The following is an 18,859-nucleotide window of genomic DNA, read 5'->3' as shown; positions in this document are numbered from 1 at the left end:
GCTATACATAGCCCATTCCTGGCATCTTCCTGGGCTATCAGAAGAGTAAAATCAGAAAGAGGCCAGAATTCTAGAGAAGACACAGTCACTTAAAGTGTGCTTGCCGTGTGAAACTTCAAAATATAGTTACTAGCATGAGCTTGCAGTGCTAACAAGATGGAAAAAAGAAAAGAACTAATATCAAAATGAACCCAAACATCAGAGTATTGGCACAAAAGTTGCGAAATCAGGGTACTTCTCTATTCCTATACACACATAAAAGAACACTACAGTAAAACCTGCCTTCTTGGGTAAGTCACTAGCTGTACAATGGCAAATGGATGAATGAAGTTGAGTGCCGTACCTGCAGATGTCATCTAGGGAGAGCAGGGAGTGGCACTTGATCTCAGTGAACACATTCTTGCCCTCGGTGCAACTGGCGAGGAGCCGGACCAAATCGATGTGGTAACGAAGTGGTCCGCCAGGGTCAAGCCGCTGCCTCTCGGAGCGCATTAACTCCACCAGCTGCTCCGAGGTACCCTTGTCGTTGTAGAGGACCAGGGCCTCCTCCCCAGCCCCCACCAGCTGTGCAGCCACACACAAGAGCATACAAGTTACTCCATGCAAAGCTGCTCAGTTCCTTTTCAATGTACAGTACGATACCACTGACTTAACAAGCGATATGCAACATGAGAAGCACAGCAGTCCGCAATGCTGAACTCAACGTAAACTTCACACAAAACTTTTTTCTCTGCTAAATTATAAATCAGTTCCAAAACACACATAAAGCTGCTTGAGACAAGATGATTACAGCACCATCACAAACAATTAAATTATGTAATTTTATACCCAGAACCATAATCAAGCTATGAGAGAGACTGCAGTGGGGGAAATTAATCGTGATCACCTGGGATCACCTGTTCATGTAGCAAATTATGGTACATGAGCATTCTTGCATTCAGCCGGCCTCAAAATGTGGCTGCCAGAGCCAGGAATCAAGACAGTGACCTTTTGCTCAGCAGCAGAACACAGCAGCAGAAGTGGCCAGTGAGCCATTGCGGCAGGTAGACATGATGCACCACTATTTGAAGTGAAGGAGTGCTCTTGCAGTAACTACAGTAGACTCGTTAATTCAGTCTCTAAGGGGACCGGAAGTTTATTCAAATAAAACGAAGTTCGAACGAAGGAGAGCCCTTTAAATATAGTGGCCGATCAATTATGTGGTGCAATGTGCAAAACCAAAATCATCACTTGGCTTGCATTGAAAAAGTGTTGTCTTTCCTCCATCAGCGTGCGACATGTGCCGGAAGAAGCCCAGGTTCCATATGAAGTCCAAGTGTGATAAGATCACGCCTAGGAAAGTGTGCAAGGGTGAGTCGAGAAGGATGGTGGCTTGGTGCGCCACTCCCATGTGCCCAATGTTAGACATTACGTGGTCTAGCGCACACTAAGAGGGGGGCATAGGTGAGTGCATGGTTATGTGATCAAACGCATGCTGAGACGAAAGGGGGAGGGGGGGGGGTGCATGCAATAACGTGATCAAGTGTGCACTGCTCTGCTTGCTGGTTTGGTCACGATTTCCTGCACATCTTTTCTCATCATTTTTACAGCAAACGACATTCCGGTAGCTAGCGATGGATCAAGCCTTTACCTTTGGCTCGGGTTTTTCCGAAAAGCAGTGCATGGGAGTGAGAGAGTTTGTCCAAAATAAACATTGCATGGTACTTCCAAGCTCAAATTTGCAGGAGTTTCTCTCTATTCAATTACACGGGACTTTGCCGGAACCAACAGAGCAGTTAGAATTTTCCTTCAATTTAAGAGATTTCAGATTATCAGGAATTTCACTGTATTTCACATACAGTCATTGTCATACTTAGCCCAAACACCCCCTCAGCGCCTTTTAGCTTCTCCTGTGAAGGGTACTGGAGATTTCTGGTTGAGCACCTTGAATGGTGCTAGTTAATGCATTTTTCCTCCAAGCCACTCGATGGTTGCTCCTTACAAGCAGCCCATGCTTTTTAAACTTAAGATATGTCTTCAAATGATGCAACAAGATCTGAATAACACAAAATCCATGTGCACAAACCTCCTGCATGACCATGTCCTGGCACTTTCGGACATACTGGCCTTCTGCTTTCACAACAGTCTGGAGGAAACGCAAGTACTCCACGTGGCGCCCATGGGTCTCGATGCAGTGGACAAAATGTTGCACTACTCGTTCCGTCACCTCGGTGCACAGCCCTACATTGTCCTTGAAGACACTGCACAGTGTCTGAGCTTCCAGCAGCTGCATACAAAAGCATGGAAGTGATTTGTAATATAAACGGGCAAACCAATGATGCAATAAACATCACAGAGGGCAGAAAACCTTACATGCCAAAGGAAACGTTAGAAAGAACCCTAAATCTGTGTCACTCAGAGTGAGGCTTTTAAACAATCTCTACAAAACATTCAATGAGAATGTTTGGCTATCTATTTGGCGCTGTGGATTGAACTACAAGCCTTCATTTGTGTTGCTTGTAGTTTTAATTTATGTAACAGTGTTTTAATAGTGTTTCAAGCGTTTGCTGCCTCCTTCATCGAGACTCCCTTGGGCCCTGAGACATCTTCAAGGTTTAACACTCGGTATTAACAGATGAAAACTGCGCTAGCTGGAATGACATTTTCAGCACTTGCAGAGAAGGAAAATCAGTCATGTATGCAGATGAGGGCATCATCTGCAAGGTGCAAGGCTTTAGGGAGCTTTAGAAATAGGGGACCCAAGTTGGAAGACACCATTGGTCAGGTGTACAAAACAATGCAAACAGAGAACAAAAGAAGGCAAAAGGCATACAAAAGAGCTTGGGTTTTTGAGTACCAAAGCTGCTTGGGGACACTATTTCTAAAGCTACCTTTTGTCAGCCATGAACCGGATGAAGGCAGTGAGGCGACCTCGGAACTGATATCACTGTAAGAGTGCGAACTGGAGTCAAGTGAATTGTGTCGCTAAAACATCTCATCTGTAGCGAAAGCTCTCAGTGATGAGAACTTGTCCGCTTTGGACAATCTGGAAACTGCAATATTTGGGCCGGCATTCAGCTAATAGTACTTGCAAACCACACGGAAAGTTTTAGAGGATGAGAAAGCATCCTAATCAACAGTTTGCCTTAAAGCCACAATCTTGCCCTGGCATCTTGGTACATAAGACTGGCATGATTAAGGAGAAACTTGAAAGTAAAATGCATAGGGACAATGCAACAGGAAACATACATTTGTTGCCTATGTCTAATTCTGAGTATAAAGTTTTATTCTTAGTCACTGTAGGGTCCCTTAACCCTTTGCCTCTCTTCAACACACATGTCATGCAATGGTAATAACCAGCTCATCACTGTTAAAGCAGGAAGAATATCACGGTACTACCAACACGGCCTTACAGCAATCATACTTTAATAATCTATCAACAAAGCTCAAAGACTTGTATATCATAATCCTGTAGATTAATGAATTATCTGCTGCTTACAGCAATTAGTTGTAAGGATTGTGTGGCAGTTACGAGAAGCTACATGACTTCATCCGAAACACTGACACTATATTAGAAGAGCTTGATAGAAAATAAAGTGTGCACACAGCGTGTCCTTTCACATCCACGCACCATTATTCACTGTTCCCGTGGCCCTGCCAGCACTTGCGGCTCTTGCTGTGTTTGGGAAGCAAACAGCACTAAGCATGGGACAAGGAACAAAAACTGCCATCTCTCAGCCTTTCCTCTAGCTAGACCAAACCATTGATGGGGGCAAAATGCAAAAACGCCCATGTCACATGCACTAGGGGCAAATTAAGAATCCCCTGGTGAACAAAATTAATCCGATGTCCCCCACTACGGTGTGCCTCATAATCAAATCATTGTTTTGGCACATAAAAATCCCAGAATTCAAGCTAGACCGAACCCTGCACTTGCGGTCTTCATCACTGCCATGCAGTGCTTAAATATTGCCTCCTCCCTGAGAGTCCACAAAATGTCTTTTGTGCTTACCCCAGGTGTGAGAAAGAGGTCAATGTGCTTATGCAGCAGTCCCTGGTTCTGATGATTGCCCAGGCAAAAGTGCTGCAGGAAGTCATGTGCCAACCGCATCACCTCGCCCATCCGTACATCCTCTTTCTGCAGAACAAGAAATTGCCCCAACAAAGATTGATCTGTGTCCAACACTGCACATCTCTCAGGTAATATTTCTCACTGCCAACTGTGTGACCTCATGTGATTCACAATATTTCATAGAGGAATATTAGAACCATTAAAGCACTACATTGGACAGATAGTCCTCTGCCAGAATGCTTGAATGAGCAAGCCTACTTGCTCAATTTGAGAAATGAAGTAGCAAACTTGCCCACACACTACAAGGATTGCATATGTAAACCATGTAGTATATGTATATGAGGTAATGATTCTGGCCAAGGCCACAATATCAAACTGCATGAGAACTAATGGAGGTACAGAACACATAAAAAAGAAAGCTAGTGACTGCGTAACTCACACACCAAATATGCTATGCGGCTCGGAGATCTCTTACATTGGCTGGTTGTCCCATTAGGCATCGAGTACTCTGATGTGTGTACGTGAGTCTCTATGTTTAATCACAAATCTGCAGCTTCAATAAATCAGTTGTTTGAAGTTACTATTCATGTCACTGTCCAAGTTTTATGGCTATGGTGTGCATTTTTTTGGTTTAAATACTATATCTTTCAGCAAATATACTATACTCGCGGACAACTGTCTGTGGCTATGAAGGGAAAGCTATGGGTACGTGGCTGCTGCACATGTGTTACCGCGCCAAGTAATCTGGCAACATTTGACAGCGCTTTTGGTTGCTTGGAACAGACGCTGAATCGACACAGCTTCCACGTGCAACGATTTCGTGTTTCCCCAGACGCGGAAGAGAAAAGCCACAAAACAAGTAAACATTTAGACTCAGTGGTGTGTTCTGTGTTATTTAACTGTTGCTAATAAGGTGTTTATGTTTGCTCTTCCCCAGCCTAAACTAACGTGGATTAAAATGCGGGACTCTTTTCATAAGCGCTCTCACTTTTGCATACTTTGCCTCTGCAGCTTTTCTTTCAAAGCCACAGAAAGTTGCCCACGAGTATAGTGCATGCAAATGGCAAATTTTAAAACCAAATTGAGCACGAATATGAATCGAATAATTTTCAAATATTAAGACAACTTCTTTCAATATGATGCTCAAGTTCTGTGAAGGTTTACTTGAAACACTGATAAATTTAAACCAACAGCATGATAAGATCAGATCGCCTATGTACTGTGGGGATGCGCGACTCTCACACGTCCCCTGATATGTTTTTCCCGCATCGCGCGTCTCCTGTAATTCGGCTTCGCGGCTTGGCCTGGTGCCCGCGGCGGTCGGAGTGGTTGAGGCACAGTACGAGAGATGGCGCGAGTGTTGCGCTGCTAATGCCGCCGACAGGCGGGGTTATTTGGGTGCCGAAAGACAAGGCGCTTGCTCTCTTGGGTTTGGGACAGCAAGCAGTACGGAAGTGCCGTGCCGCGCGTGCGCCGATCCATGCTTCTTCGAGACCGTCTCGCGTGGCCGCTTTGGAACGTGCCACCGTTCACGTGACCGTACACGTGAATGACCAGGTGTTAGGATCCAGCATGGGGCGAACATATTCGCTCGCTATCCGGTCGCAGTGAGTCGGACTTCTAGATTTGTCGCGCGCCCATCGGCATGTTTTCTGGATAGCCACTTGGCTAGCAGGCATTGATCTATGAAAGGTGCAATAAATGCCCTTGTGATTGCACTACTGTGGTGTCATCCCTTTGTCGCAAGAGTACGGAGGAGGACCCCACAGTACTGAAATAAACTACTATATACAGCAGTGACTAAGGTGTTATTTTGTAACTGTGCAATGAATTAAGCAAAGAAACTTCACCTTTCTTTAGCACATAAACAGCATCACAGCCATTGCTACATGTTGCTCCTCATGCAGTGTGAGCCAATTACCAATCACCATTAAAGTGATTTTTCCAAGAAGAAGAAGGTGCATCAGAATCGAGCAATGCAAATACAGTGCACGACATCTTTCAGAGATCGTAAATTCTCTGTTTCATCCTGTGAATCTGTTGGCACTGTGATGCTACCTGGACGTAATAGTGTGTCCAAATGCTTACCATTTTTTCATTCAACATCTGCAAAGCACACGATATGCTATCATCAACACACTTCCCTAATTATAAAAAGTTAATTCAAATATTTTCATTTACTTGCAACAACACTGAAATATCAATAACAATGTTAATGTTATGAACAAAAGTGTCATCCATTTAAAAATCAACAGCAGACTTATGAGTACACCAAAAGGCTGTAATAACTAGTGGTACTGGCAATGTAAACCTTGCTGCCGTCCGTAGTAGCATTTACATGGCTGCAACAAGGCCACACAGAAGACCATTTATGCAAAGACTCTTTTGCTGTATAAAAAAATTTCACATTGCTTTACTGAATTCGCATATCAAGTAAATTGTTGTAACACAGCAAATTACACAGGTTTCCAAAAGGTGCTGAAGTCAATGTACAGCCCCAGCAAGAAAACCATTCACCAAGTTCACAAATTCCAAACTGCACAGAATGGAACAATTTAATAATGCACACAAATGGCGCCAGAAGTATTGCAAATGTACAAATATATGACAGCCTACAGTAATGTACCATATGTGACCCTAAAGCTGATTGTCACTGCCATGCATGTGCAGTGAAGTACCCTGAACATTTTCTTCAAATTTCATTGCTCTAGCTTCAAGAACCTTCTTGTTTAATTTCTACCAACTTTTAGAAAATATGTTTAAGTGTATGTTTTGCAGCAGACATGTTTCACCCCATCCACAATAACAGCTTCACCGTGAAAATTTAACCAAATCTTTATGCTACTTCCTCCGCAGCTAATCGGGCACCCAGTCTTCTGCAATATGTAGGTGGGACCCCTGGTATACCTTGTCGTAGGGAATTTGCAGCAACTGAAGGACCACAGCATGTGCTCCCATGTTGCGAAGCAGACGCTGCTCATGCTTGCGCTGCTTCTTGGTGCCACCCACTCCAATCTGGTAGCACAACTTGGTGAAGCGTTCCAAGATCTGGAATGCAGAAATGGCAAGAAGCCACTGTTCAGCCCATAGATGGCGTCAAAGATGTTACTTCGCTCCTGGCGTGTTACTTGCACGTGTTACTTGCTGCACACCAAGCCTTCTTTTCATTTCTCGCTAAGCTTGCCTAAGATAATTTCAGTTGTATATTTCTACCTACCCTTCATACTCATTCCAGCTCAACAGGCTCTTCATGCGTGTCTTCCTTACTTTCCTTATAGTTGAGCAGACATATAACAATCCCATTTAGGGCGAACTTTCGGCTACTACAAACAGTTTTTGCACACCCAAAATGTTTTACAAGCTACGGGAGAGCTGCCCACTTATAACAACCAGGCACCCTACTCAGTTTGGTTACAATGAAGAACAAAATAAACTATGGCATGACTGTGTCTTAATGGGCCGCGGGCTGGGAGAAGGCTGCATGGTGCCTCCACAGCACATGCCGCATGAAAGAGCCAATCAGTGCAGCACCTCAGTTTTCTTTCTAGTTTATTTGTTTACTCTTTCTGGCTCACACATGTGCTGCCGCAAATGTGACATCACACAGGCATTCACTGCTGAACCGCCTTGTTCAAGCACCATATTCAAGCATTTGTATATGCAAGGGACTTTCCTAAGACCATGTGCATCTTGGAGAGTGCTGTTATTGGGTCGACATTACTGAGACAAATAGCAATTTCTACTAGTGTAGCATAGTGCACGTAACTTTTGGGAATAAAGCAGCTCTTCCGCGCCTTACTCTGTTTTTTATCGGCAGATTGGAAGGAAAATCAAATTATAATAATATTCTATATAGCAAACACATTTTGTGCAATGAAGATGTTCGTTGTGACCAGGCTCGACTGTAGCAATCTTGTCTATAGTAACTACCTTTCACAATAATGTTATCCTTATGAAAGGTACCAGGCACAATGCGGTGTGCTTCTTATACTCTTGAACACATCACCAGACAAACCTTCCACTGCTCAGCACAGCAGTACCACCACTTAGCAGCCACATGTGCTTCTCATTTGAAACATGCATAGTTACACTAATTTTATGATAATAGGAGGCAAATAGCTACACAATGTCCACACATGCTATAAATACTCAAATTCACAAGTACAGCTGACACTGTGGAATATGGCCTTTTTTATAGTTTTTACTCGCTACTAAAACTCTCACCTCAAGTAAGGCTATATAATATATTGATGAGTACTGGAATATAGAATCAGATGAAATATCAAAGGAAAAGAAAAAAATATTATTGTCAAAGCACATGGCTCATGATCATAGAGTGAACAAAGCAAGCACAAAGCGGTGGGTGCTTCACAGTAACCTCAACAGATAGGTACATCAGCCTGTTCTTCTACACTGTGTCAAACAATTCTTACACTCCGGTAAGTACTATGATTTTATCCACATCCATTCAATAAGTGAAAGGCAGTCATAATTACAACTCATCACTGCTGATGTGAAACACCATTATCAAGGCCTCACACAGTGTTCCACTTACTTCACGAATGATTGAGTAGTTGTCCGCTGCTGCAGGCGCACCTTCGTGCTCTCCAGCCTCCTTTGCTGAAACCAGCTCCTGAAGCCACAACAAAGCTGATTTCATGAAATCACACATGCATGTTTAAAAAGACACTAAAGAGAAAAATCAGTTAAGCTATACCAGAAGGTTATAGGGGTGTTATAATAGTGAAATTTCTGATTCAAACTGAATACAGCAGACTTCCATTAAGTAAACTTTAGTTAATTCGATTTTTGGTTAATTTGATCCCGGCCCAAAATCCCGGCTGGCACCCATGCATTTATATGGGCCCAAACTTTGATTATTTCGATCCTAAAATTGCCCTTCACCAGAAAATTCAAACTTGACCAGTTAGCACACGTGTGCCTGACATTCATAGTGACCGCAATAAGAACCAATTTAGTTGCAGTGTCTGTTTCAGTGGAGCTTATGGGACAGTTTATGCATTGAGCACACATCATTTTTCATCAAAAACACCTATTTTTCAGCTCGCCCGGGAAGATTTTCTAGCAATAACCGTAGCTTACAATGTCTGTCTGATTATAGTATTGTTACAGTGAAGGGAACGAAGAAGTTAGTTTGGATTACACAAAGACGAAGTCTGGCAGTTGCCTGAATGCCATATACGCCAGTTGTAAATATACGTTATTTTACACTCGTGGGCCTGCTTTCTTCCTGCAACATTTTGGTGGAAGGTGCGGGGTAAAATCACGGAACTTCGCAGCGGACGTCATCTACCCGCCGCCACAATGGCAAATCAACCGACACAAGCTGGCGGCAAAAAAAGAACTTGCGTGTCGCGCTCAAACGTCCACAGAATCCTATGTCGTCTACATACAGGATGTGCTGGCCCTCTGTCGCAAGGCTGATAAAACATGACCGAGGCAGACAAGATTGGTCACATATTGAAAGGTATTGCAGACGATGCCTTCAATCTCCTGATGTGCAAGATTGTGCCACTGTGGATGCAATTATAAAGGAGTGCCGGCGCTTCGAACAAGCGAAGGGCCGCCGCGTCGCTCAGACTTTTGACCGATTGCCCAATACCGCCGCGATATCTTCTTGCGAAGACCCGCCGCGCTTCGTTCAGCCCACAGGACCGGAAGAAATCACGCGCATCGTTCGCCGTGAGCTTGAGGCCATGGCTCCGGCTCCATTCCGTTCTGACTGTCGGGAAAGCGTGCCCGCTATTTCCCTTATACAAGCGGTCGTTCGGGAGGAAATAGCAAGTTTGGGCGTTCCACCTCTCTGCTCAGTCCGCCATACAAACACCTACCAGATTTCTCCGGCTGCTCGCTCCCAGACGCAAAGCTTTCCGCCCCCTCATCACAACCCAGCTGACTGGTGCACAGTGGATGATAAACCTATCTGTTTTAATTGTTCCGGTATTGGACACATCGCCCTTCATTGCCGCAACCATTGGTCGTCGCCTCCTCGGTGGTCGTCTCCGAGTCACTACCGCCAAGTACCAGACAATCGTACTTTCTCGCCCTATACGCCGACTAGGAACATCAACGCCGACAGTGCTCCACCAAGATCCAGCCACTCCCCGTCTCCGCAAGGCCGTAGGTCCCGTTCGCCTCTCGTTCACCGCTCTTCGTCCCCTTCTGCAACCGGTCGCTTCGCTTCGTGAAACTAGGCGGTGCAGCTCCCGGAGGTGAAGCTGCACCTCCGACCCGGCCCACAAATTCTCTGTTGACCCTGCCTACATGTGGAAACCTACTGGACATTGAAGTTGATGACGTTCCTGTTAGATCTCTCGTTGACACAGGAGCGCAGCTTTCAGTTATAAGCGCTGCTCTCCGCCGAAGGCTCAAAAAGGTTCTGACACCCGCCATACCGCGCACTGTGCGAGTCGCCGATGGGAGTACTTCACCTGTCCTTGGAATGTGCACAGCACGTGTGACCATTGGGGGCCATTATGCTGTTGCTCTATTTATCGTCCTTGAACACGGTCCACACGACCTAATTCTCGACCTCGACTTCCTTTCGAAACACTCTGCCCAAATTGACTGCTCCGCAGGTGTTGTACAGTGGGATCTGCCGCTTCCTGCCGACGCAACAACTTGTGTTTCACACTGCTTATGTTCTGCTGAGTTTGCAAGGCTGTCTCCACAAGCGGCTACAAATGTCCTCCTGACGTCCTGTCCTCCCGTACCTGATGGCAAGTACGTCGTGTCGGCGCTTATTGACGTGGTTTTGTCGCGCAATATTGCCCTACCGAGCACCTTAATCTGGATCCGCGAAAACTGCGCTCGCGTGCCCATCCTCAATTTTGGGTTTTCGTCGCATGTGCTGCCACACGGTATCGCCATAGCGCATATCACTCCTTTGGAAGAATTTGAGATTTCTTCTTTGACCTCTGAATCCTTCGTCAGTACCAACGGACCTTTGTCACCCACTCCTCCGTACTCGACGCCTGCGGACGATGTTTCTAAGATGATCGCCCCTGACCTTCCTTCCGAGCAAACAACAGCTCTTCGTCACCTCCTGTCATCTTTTCGGGACATCTTTGATTTGGACGACCTTCCACTTGGCCAGACATCTGTTGTCACGCATCGCATCAACACCGGTGACGCCAGCCCCATTCATAGGCGGCCATATCGTGTCTCCGCAACAGAAAGGGCCATCATACAGAAAGAAGTTGACAGGATGATGGACAAGGACATCATTGAACCTTCCAGTAGCCCGTGGTCATCATCGGTTGTCTTAGTAAAGAAAAAAGACAACTCGTGGTGCTTCTGCATTGACTACCGTCACCTCAACAGGATAAAAAAGAAGGATGTTTATCCCCTGCCGCGCATTGATGATGCTCTTGACTGCCTTCACGGATCCCAATACTTTTCATCAATTGACCTCCGCTCCGGCTATTGGCAGATTAGCATCGATGAGATGGACCGCGAGAAAACAGCTTTCGTCACACCGGACGGTCTGTACCAATTTAAAGTCATGCTGTTTGAATTATGCAATGCGCCAGCTACATTCGAGCACATGATGGACTCTCTCTTGCGCGGCTTGAAATGGTCTACATGCCTCTGTTACCTCGACGATGTGATTGTGCTTTCGCCGAACTTTGAGAGCCCCCTGCGGAGCCTCACAACCATACTCTCAGTGTTTCGCTGGGCTGGCCTTCAGCTAAACTCCTCCAAGTGCCATTTCGGTCACCGTGAAATTAACATGCTCGCAACCCCCCCCCATCCCGTAAACGCCGCTGGAATCCAACCTGATCTACAGAAAGTTCACGCCGTGCGAAATTTTCCTGTAACTTGTTCAACAAACGATGTCCGTAGTTTTCTGGGCTTATGCTCTTATTTCCGGCGATTTGTGAAAAATTTTGCCGACATCGCTCACCCTCTCACTGACCTTCTTAAGAAAGACGTCTCTTTCTCTTGGGGACCTATGCAGGAGAAAGCCTTTTCTACCCTGATTGAGCGGCTTACAACTTCCCCGATTCTGTCACACTTTGACCCTTCTGCGCCCACTGAAGTACGAACTGACGCGAGTGGTCATGGCATCGGCGCTGTCCTCGCTCAGCGTCAACAGGGCCAAGACCATGTCATCGCTTACGCTAGCCGCCTTCTTTCCACGTCCAAGCGAAATTGCTCCATTACCGAGAGAGAATGTCTCGCGCTCGTATGGGCGGTCGCAAAATTCCGGCCGTACCTTTGCGGTCGGAGCTTCTGCGTCGTAACCGATCATCACGCCCTCTGCTCGCTCCCCTCTTTGAAGGACCCAACTGGACGACTTGCACGTTGGGCATTGCGTCTACAGGAATATACATATTCTATTATGTATAAATCAGGGTGCCTGCATAAAGACGCTGACTGCCTGTCCCGCAATCCCGTGGATCAACCGGACGATACTGATGCAGACTCAGACATCAGTGTTCTATCCATCTCTGACTTCCTCCATATTGGCGACGAGCAGCGCAAAGATCCTTTTATTCGAACACTTCTGAAACACCTAAGCTCCTTGCCTAATGACCCGTCCCTCCGCATGTTCACCTTGCACGATGGAACTTTATACCGTCGTAGCGTTCGTCCTGACGGCCCGGAGCTCCTCCTAGTTGTTCCCAAGCACCTTCGACTAGCCGTGCTCCAGCAACTTCACGACGCTCCTACTGCTAGACATCTGGGCGTCACTCGTACATACGACCGCCTGCGGCGCCGCTTCTTCTGGCCCGGCATTTATCGCTCTGTGCGCCGTTATGTCACTTCTTGCGACCTGTGTCAGCGCCAAAAGACACCTGCTACGCCTCCCGCTGGTTTGCTTCAACCAATCGATATCCCCACATAGCCTTTCTTTCGTGTGGGCCTAGACCTCCTGGGCCCCTTTCCAATTTCCATCAAAGGCAACAAATGAATTGCTGTAGCAACCGATTATGCCACGAGATATGCCATCGCACGAGCGCTACCAACCAGCTGCGCTACAGATGTCGCAAACTTCTTAGTATACGTCGTCATCCTGCACCACGGCGCCCCTCGCCAGTTGCTGATGGATCGCAGCCGCTACTTTTTATCGAAGGTCGTCGATGACCTGCTCCGCTCCTGCACAACAGAACACCAGATTGCTACTGCGTACCACCCTCAAACGAACGGCCTCACCGAGCGACTCAACCGCACGCTAATTGAAATGCTGGCCACGTATGTTTCCGACGATCACCGTGACTGGGACGTCGCTTTACCATACATCACTTTCGCATACAACTCGTCCCGTCACGACAATGCCGGATTTTCACCATTTTACCTTTTGTATGGCCGCGACCCCACCTTGCCCTTTGACACGTTGCTACCTTCCGCAGTACAATCACCCAGCACTGGTTACACTCGCGATGCTATTGACTTAGCTACCCAGGCCTGAGATGTCGCCCGTCATCGCCTCACAGTCTCGCAAGCTTCTCAAAAGCGACGCTACGACCTTCGGCACCGAGACTACCATTTTTCACCTGGTTCCCTTGTCTTTCTCTGGACGCCTTCACGTCGCGTCGGCTTGTCGGAAAAACTACTTTCCCGGTATTCTGGTCCATACCAGATCTTACGCCAACTGTCCGACATGACATACGAGATCGCCCCAGTCGGTCAGCCTTCAGTGCATCGCAACGTCACCAGCAATGTTGTTGACGTCGCCAGGCTTAAGCCCTATGTCCCCCCATTAAGTGAGGCTCTGTAATTTGCACCGGGACGGAGCTACTCCACCAGGAGGGTGATGTTACGGTGAAGGGAACGAAGAAGTTGGATTGGACTAGACAAAGACGAAGTCTCGCAGTTGCCTGAACACCATATACGCCAGTTGTAAATATACATTATTTTACACTTGTGGGCCTGCTTTCTTCCTGCAACAGTATTTATTTAGTAGTTTATTGATGAACTATTAAGTAATACCCAGCAGATGCTTTTACAGTACATGATGACACAAGAAACTTCAAGGTGGCATCACTACCAGTTTTGCATTTGCGTCCTTTTCTGCTTTAGAAGGACTCCATTCACAGTAAAACTGACCTTCTTGGTATTACAGAATTGCAATTTGCCAATCGTGCTTAATGTAATACATTCAACAACTGATATTTCAGATGCCTTATTTTTAAGACATGGCTGATAATTTGGATGCCTTCACGGTACCGCCAAGTACTTCGCAAAACCAATGTATAAGAACGTCTGAAATTTTGGACGATGAAACCCTTAGCCATTCGACTTTCTGGACTTCCTGTCGTGACCGCAGGCCCGAAACATTAATCTAAGCCACCACTGATACCATTTTGATTATCTTGCAGCCTCGAACTAGCACTCTCGCACACCAATCTGCTGGCAGCTGTAGCCACCACCGCGGTAATGCTACGCCTAGCTGTTTGATGTTCACTACTAAGATTCTTGCTTTTAGATACCACGTTTTTCATTGAAAAATTTGCCACTGTAAACAATGGCGCCAACTCCGCATTTGTCATATTCGCCGATGGCTTCGAAGCGCAAAAGGCACGGCAAGAGTCAACTGTCACATAAAGACAGTTCCCAAAAGTCAACTTGGCCGCAATACAGCGGTGCTATGCGGTGAAACATTCCAAGAGAGAAAAGGGGTCATCGTAACTGGACACAGTATGCATTCTTTAATTATACACGTGTGCACCGATACGCCTTATATGTGTACTGGCGGACTTTCAGAGCTATTCTGGTCATGCCTGTGCCGATTTGCGCCCATGAGGGCAATAAAAGGCATCCATTCAATTTTTTGGACATTTCCACGGTGGTCCCTAGTGAGTAAAAAAAAATCTAACATTGACTGTTTTCCTCCTTAGTGCCTCATTAATAAACTTGGAGCATCAAAACTGCTGTTTTATTTCAGTACCCTTCAAAATGCAGACATAATGCCAGCTGCCACGACCACAACTGCTCCATGATCAAATGTTTTTTTCAACAAAATGCAGGAAATGGCAGAAATACTGCCTATAAATAACATTTAATGTCAGTTTCTTGCACAGCTCTATGAACTCTCTAAACTTTACACGTACACGAACAAAAGAAAGCACTGTTGGTAGCCTTTAGGGTGTGGGAACTAAGGTGCCTTCCCCCGCCTCGCACATTATGATTAGCTCAATCTCAGGGAACTGCCACTGCAACGGAAACATGGCGGACACGGCTAGCACGGTGGAGTTAATTTCCCATGCAAACTGTGCTTCTATCCCCCAATGTCGAGGCACCACACAGGCATACATCACTGGGATGTGCCCTCATTGCATTCTCGAGTGGTAGCCCCCAGGTACCTTCACCCTAGCTGTCTTCCACTGAGCGCTTCATCGCCGCAGCAGGTGCTCACAGGCCCACAACAAGTTGACTGCATGGGACCTTTGCTCCCGCGACTTCTCATTCTCACGCTTGGTGGACCGCTTCCCAGTTAGCCCTAGTGCAGCGGGCACACATACTGAATCGGCCTCGTGGTGAGCTTTTCCCCGTAAGCACTGTGACTGTCGCACTGTGCTGTATCTTGGGTGAATAAACCTGTGTTTGTTGGCGATCTGACCCTGGAGCCTTCTCCGCGCTGTGTTGGAGAGTCGACAAACCCTGCCGTAGTGCCTTTGTGCATTACGGAGCGGAGGAGCGTCATGCCCTTTCATGACTGTCGGTTGTAGGGTGAGCCTTGTGCAAACCCATCTCCACAACTTGAGAAATGTGCATATCACATTTAAGCATACCTTAACATAAACAGCAGTGCAGACACTGTGAACATGAACCGCAATAAACGAAAATAAAATCCAAGGCTAGGTTAAGGCTCACAGGTCGCAGTGAATCACCCTGAAGCACAAGCCTCTTGTCAAGCTCCTGGTCGTGGTCAGGGTCCTCGTCACGAGCCTTGAACACCCACAGTTCAGACTTCTCTACCAGGTTACGCAGCTTGTCCAAATCGGCCTTGATCTGTTTGTAGTTGTCCACGTCACTGGCAGACACCAGTAGTTGCACCTGCTTAAATGCCTGCAGCACCTCCTGACGTTGGGTGAAGTGCTGCAAGAGAAAGTCAAGGAGAAGAAAAAATGGTTGCACAGCTGTCAGCCAGTAGTGAAACTGCTATTCTCTACACTTGGCCAATAACACCCTAATGCTATAAGTAAATAAAATTATGCACTAAGCAGTGGCCAAGAGCATAATTACATAAAAAATCTTGCAGACTGAGTGCAAAGCATTGCTTTCTATAAGCACAGCAGCACACAGTTCTGCATCACATAATGGCCCAGCAGCACAACGGCACAAAAAGAAAGTGTCCAGTAAATAGGTGGCTTACTGATTTCTCCGGTCATACACGTGACCTCACATCCCATTCGTGGTTGCTTAAACTGGTGCAACAAACTTTGCTGTACACATGCATGTTTGTGCATAAACAACAGTGCTTCTTTATGCAAGTCACAAAATAAAGTAAGAAAGTATCAAAATGATGTGATATACCACAGCAGAGCAAGCATTCTTAGCTTGTGACAAAAGCCACAATTCATTACACAGTAATAAGTAAAGATCGTTACTTGCTTCCATTGGTGAGCCGCGCATGAATAAGTGATTAACAATGTTAACACAGTATTATCGCAAATATTGGACGACCCAGAAAAAGTCCTCGTTTATGAATCCGCAATACCCAGTGGAGATCAATATAACAATACAGTCAAACATTGTTAATTAATTGTGGGGTTTTACGTGCCAAAACCTCTTTTTGATTATGAGGCACGCCGTAGTGGAGGACTCCGGAAATTTGGACCCCCTGGGGTTCTTTTATGTGCGCCTAAATCTAAGTACCACGGGTGTTTTCACATTTCGCCACCACCGAAATGCAGCCGCAGTGGCCGGGATTCGATTCCGCAACCTCTTACTTAGCAGCCCTACACCATAGCCACTGAGCAAACACGGCGGGTAGTCAAACATTGTGATAATGAATCAGGATATATTGCAATAATGAATATAACAAAGCAAATAAAATTCCCTTTGAAATCCCCATAGATATTCATACTGCAGTAGATGCAATAATGAATATAACAAGTAATAGATACTATAACGAAGTAATTCTGGCTCTCTCTTCAACTACTGCTACAACAAGGTTTTAGAGTATTGTCATGTGGTGGTGACATTGAAAAACACAGTAGCAATACTGTGAACGACAAAACTAACTTTTATTGGACGAACCTGTGCCCACAAAACAGGCTACACATATAGTACAACGATAGCAGCGAACACGGTCGGCGATCATTGAAAATCTGATCAGCGGGTCATGCGCGTCGGCTTTTATACAGCAGTCGTCGAATGTTCCAGACTAATCATTGGGACCCGCGTGCCTTCCACAAAGTTCTACACCATTCGCGTCAGGCGATGAAATCAGATAACACAAGGTTCGGCGACAACAGACAGCGGATAGAAGCATCGATAACTTTCCAGAAACTTCGGATACATGCAGGCGCGGCCCGCGCCGTGCGATAACATTTGTTTGGCGGCGAAACATGGTCGCCCGATAAAGATAAGTACACGTGTCAATACCCCCCTCTTAAAAAGCATCGACCCAATGCTGCAAACAAACGAAAGTAATAAAGAAAAGCACTCGTAGCAAAGAAAACAACAAAATGAAGAAGTTTGTCAGCGTCCGTAAAAGGGTGTGAGGCGCACAACGTGGACCACTTCAGATCGTGTGCGGCACCACTGTGAATGCGAAATTCCGTTTGGCACGATCTCATAGTCCAGTGCGCCAATACGTCGGATGACCTAGTAGGGCCCGAAATAGCGTCGCAGTAGTTTCTCACTGAGTCCTCATTGGCGTATCGGGGTCCATACCCAATCACAGTCGCCGGGCTGGTACTCGACGAAGCGTCGTCGGAGGTTGTAGTGTCGGCTGTCGGTCCTCTGCTGGTTCTTGATCCGTAGGCGGGCGAGCTGTCGGGCCTCTTCGGTGCGCTGGAGATAGGTAGCGACGTCAATATTCTCCTCCTCAGTGACGTGCTGCAGCAGGGCGTCTAGCGCCGTCGTCGGGTTCCTGCCGTAAACCAGCTTAAACGGCGTGATCTGTGTTGTTTCTTGCACCACTGTGTTGTACATACGGCAGGATGGCATCCCAGGTCTTGTGTTCGACGTCGACGTACATTGCTAGCATGTCGGCGAGGGTTTTATTCAGGCGCTCCGTAAGACCATTCGTCTGTGGGTGGTAGGCAGTTGTCCTCCTCTGCCTTGTCTGACTATACAGAAGAATGGCTTGGGTGAGCTCTGCTGTAAAGGCCGTTCCTCTGTCAGTGATGAGGACTTCTGGGGCGCCATGTCGTAGCAGAATGCTTTCGACGAAAAATTTTGCCACTTCGGCTGCGCTACCTTTCGGCAGAGCTTTAGTTTCAGCGAAGCGGGTGAAGTAGTCCGTCGCCATGACGATCCACTTATTTCCGGATGTTGACGTCGGAAACGGCCCCAACAAGTCCATCCCGATCTGCTGGAAAGGTCGGCAAGGAGGCTCGATAAACAGACAGCGGATAGAAGCATCGATAACTTTCCAGAAACTTCAGATACATGCAGGCGCGTCCCGCGCCGTGCGATAACATTTGTTTGGCGGCGAAACGAGGTCGCCCGATAAAGATAAGTACACGTGTCAGTATTATGATTCTGATATCAATCATTAATGCACAGTTCAACCATTGACATGGGCATAGAATGAAATATTTTAGCACACTGTGATTCACAATCCACTAAAAAGATCTGAGCCTGTGTGGACATGCATGACGGCACCAC

The 18,859-nt window shown here is 46.5% G+C and overlaps 1 protein-coding gene across 2 annotated transcripts in view; it reads right to left on the bottom strand.

Annotated features, from left to right (window-relative positions):
- The window catches only part of Itpr (Inositol 1,4,5,-trisphosphate receptor), a 174,015-nt gene that overhangs the window by 85,474 nt on the left and 69,682 nt on the right, over positions 1-18,859 (bottom strand). For both annotated transcript variants that reach the window (XM_075696968.1, XM_075696969.1), the window contains exons 20-25: positions 15,893-16,117; positions 8,607-8,684; positions 6,959-7,099; positions 3,992-4,117; positions 2,066-2,266; positions 344-564 (exon numbers count right to left, since the gene is read on the bottom strand). In XM_075696968.1, the coding sequence (XP_075553083.1) occupies positions 344-564; positions 2,066-2,266; positions 3,992-4,117; positions 6,959-7,099; positions 8,607-8,684; positions 15,893-16,117 (992 nt within the window). The remainder of the gene's footprint in view (positions 1-343; positions 565-2,065; positions 2,267-3,991; positions 4,118-6,958; positions 7,100-8,606; positions 8,685-15,892; positions 16,118-18,859) is intronic.

This window comes from Dermacentor variabilis, chromosome 6, assembly GCF_050947875.1.
Source record: "Dermacentor variabilis isolate Ectoservices chromosome 6, ASM5094787v1, whole genome shotgun sequence".
Lineage (NCBI taxonomy): Eukaryota > Metazoa > Arthropoda > Arachnida > Ixodida > Ixodidae > Dermacentor > Dermacentor variabilis.
This window is presented reverse-complemented; position numbering and strand designations above follow the sequence as displayed.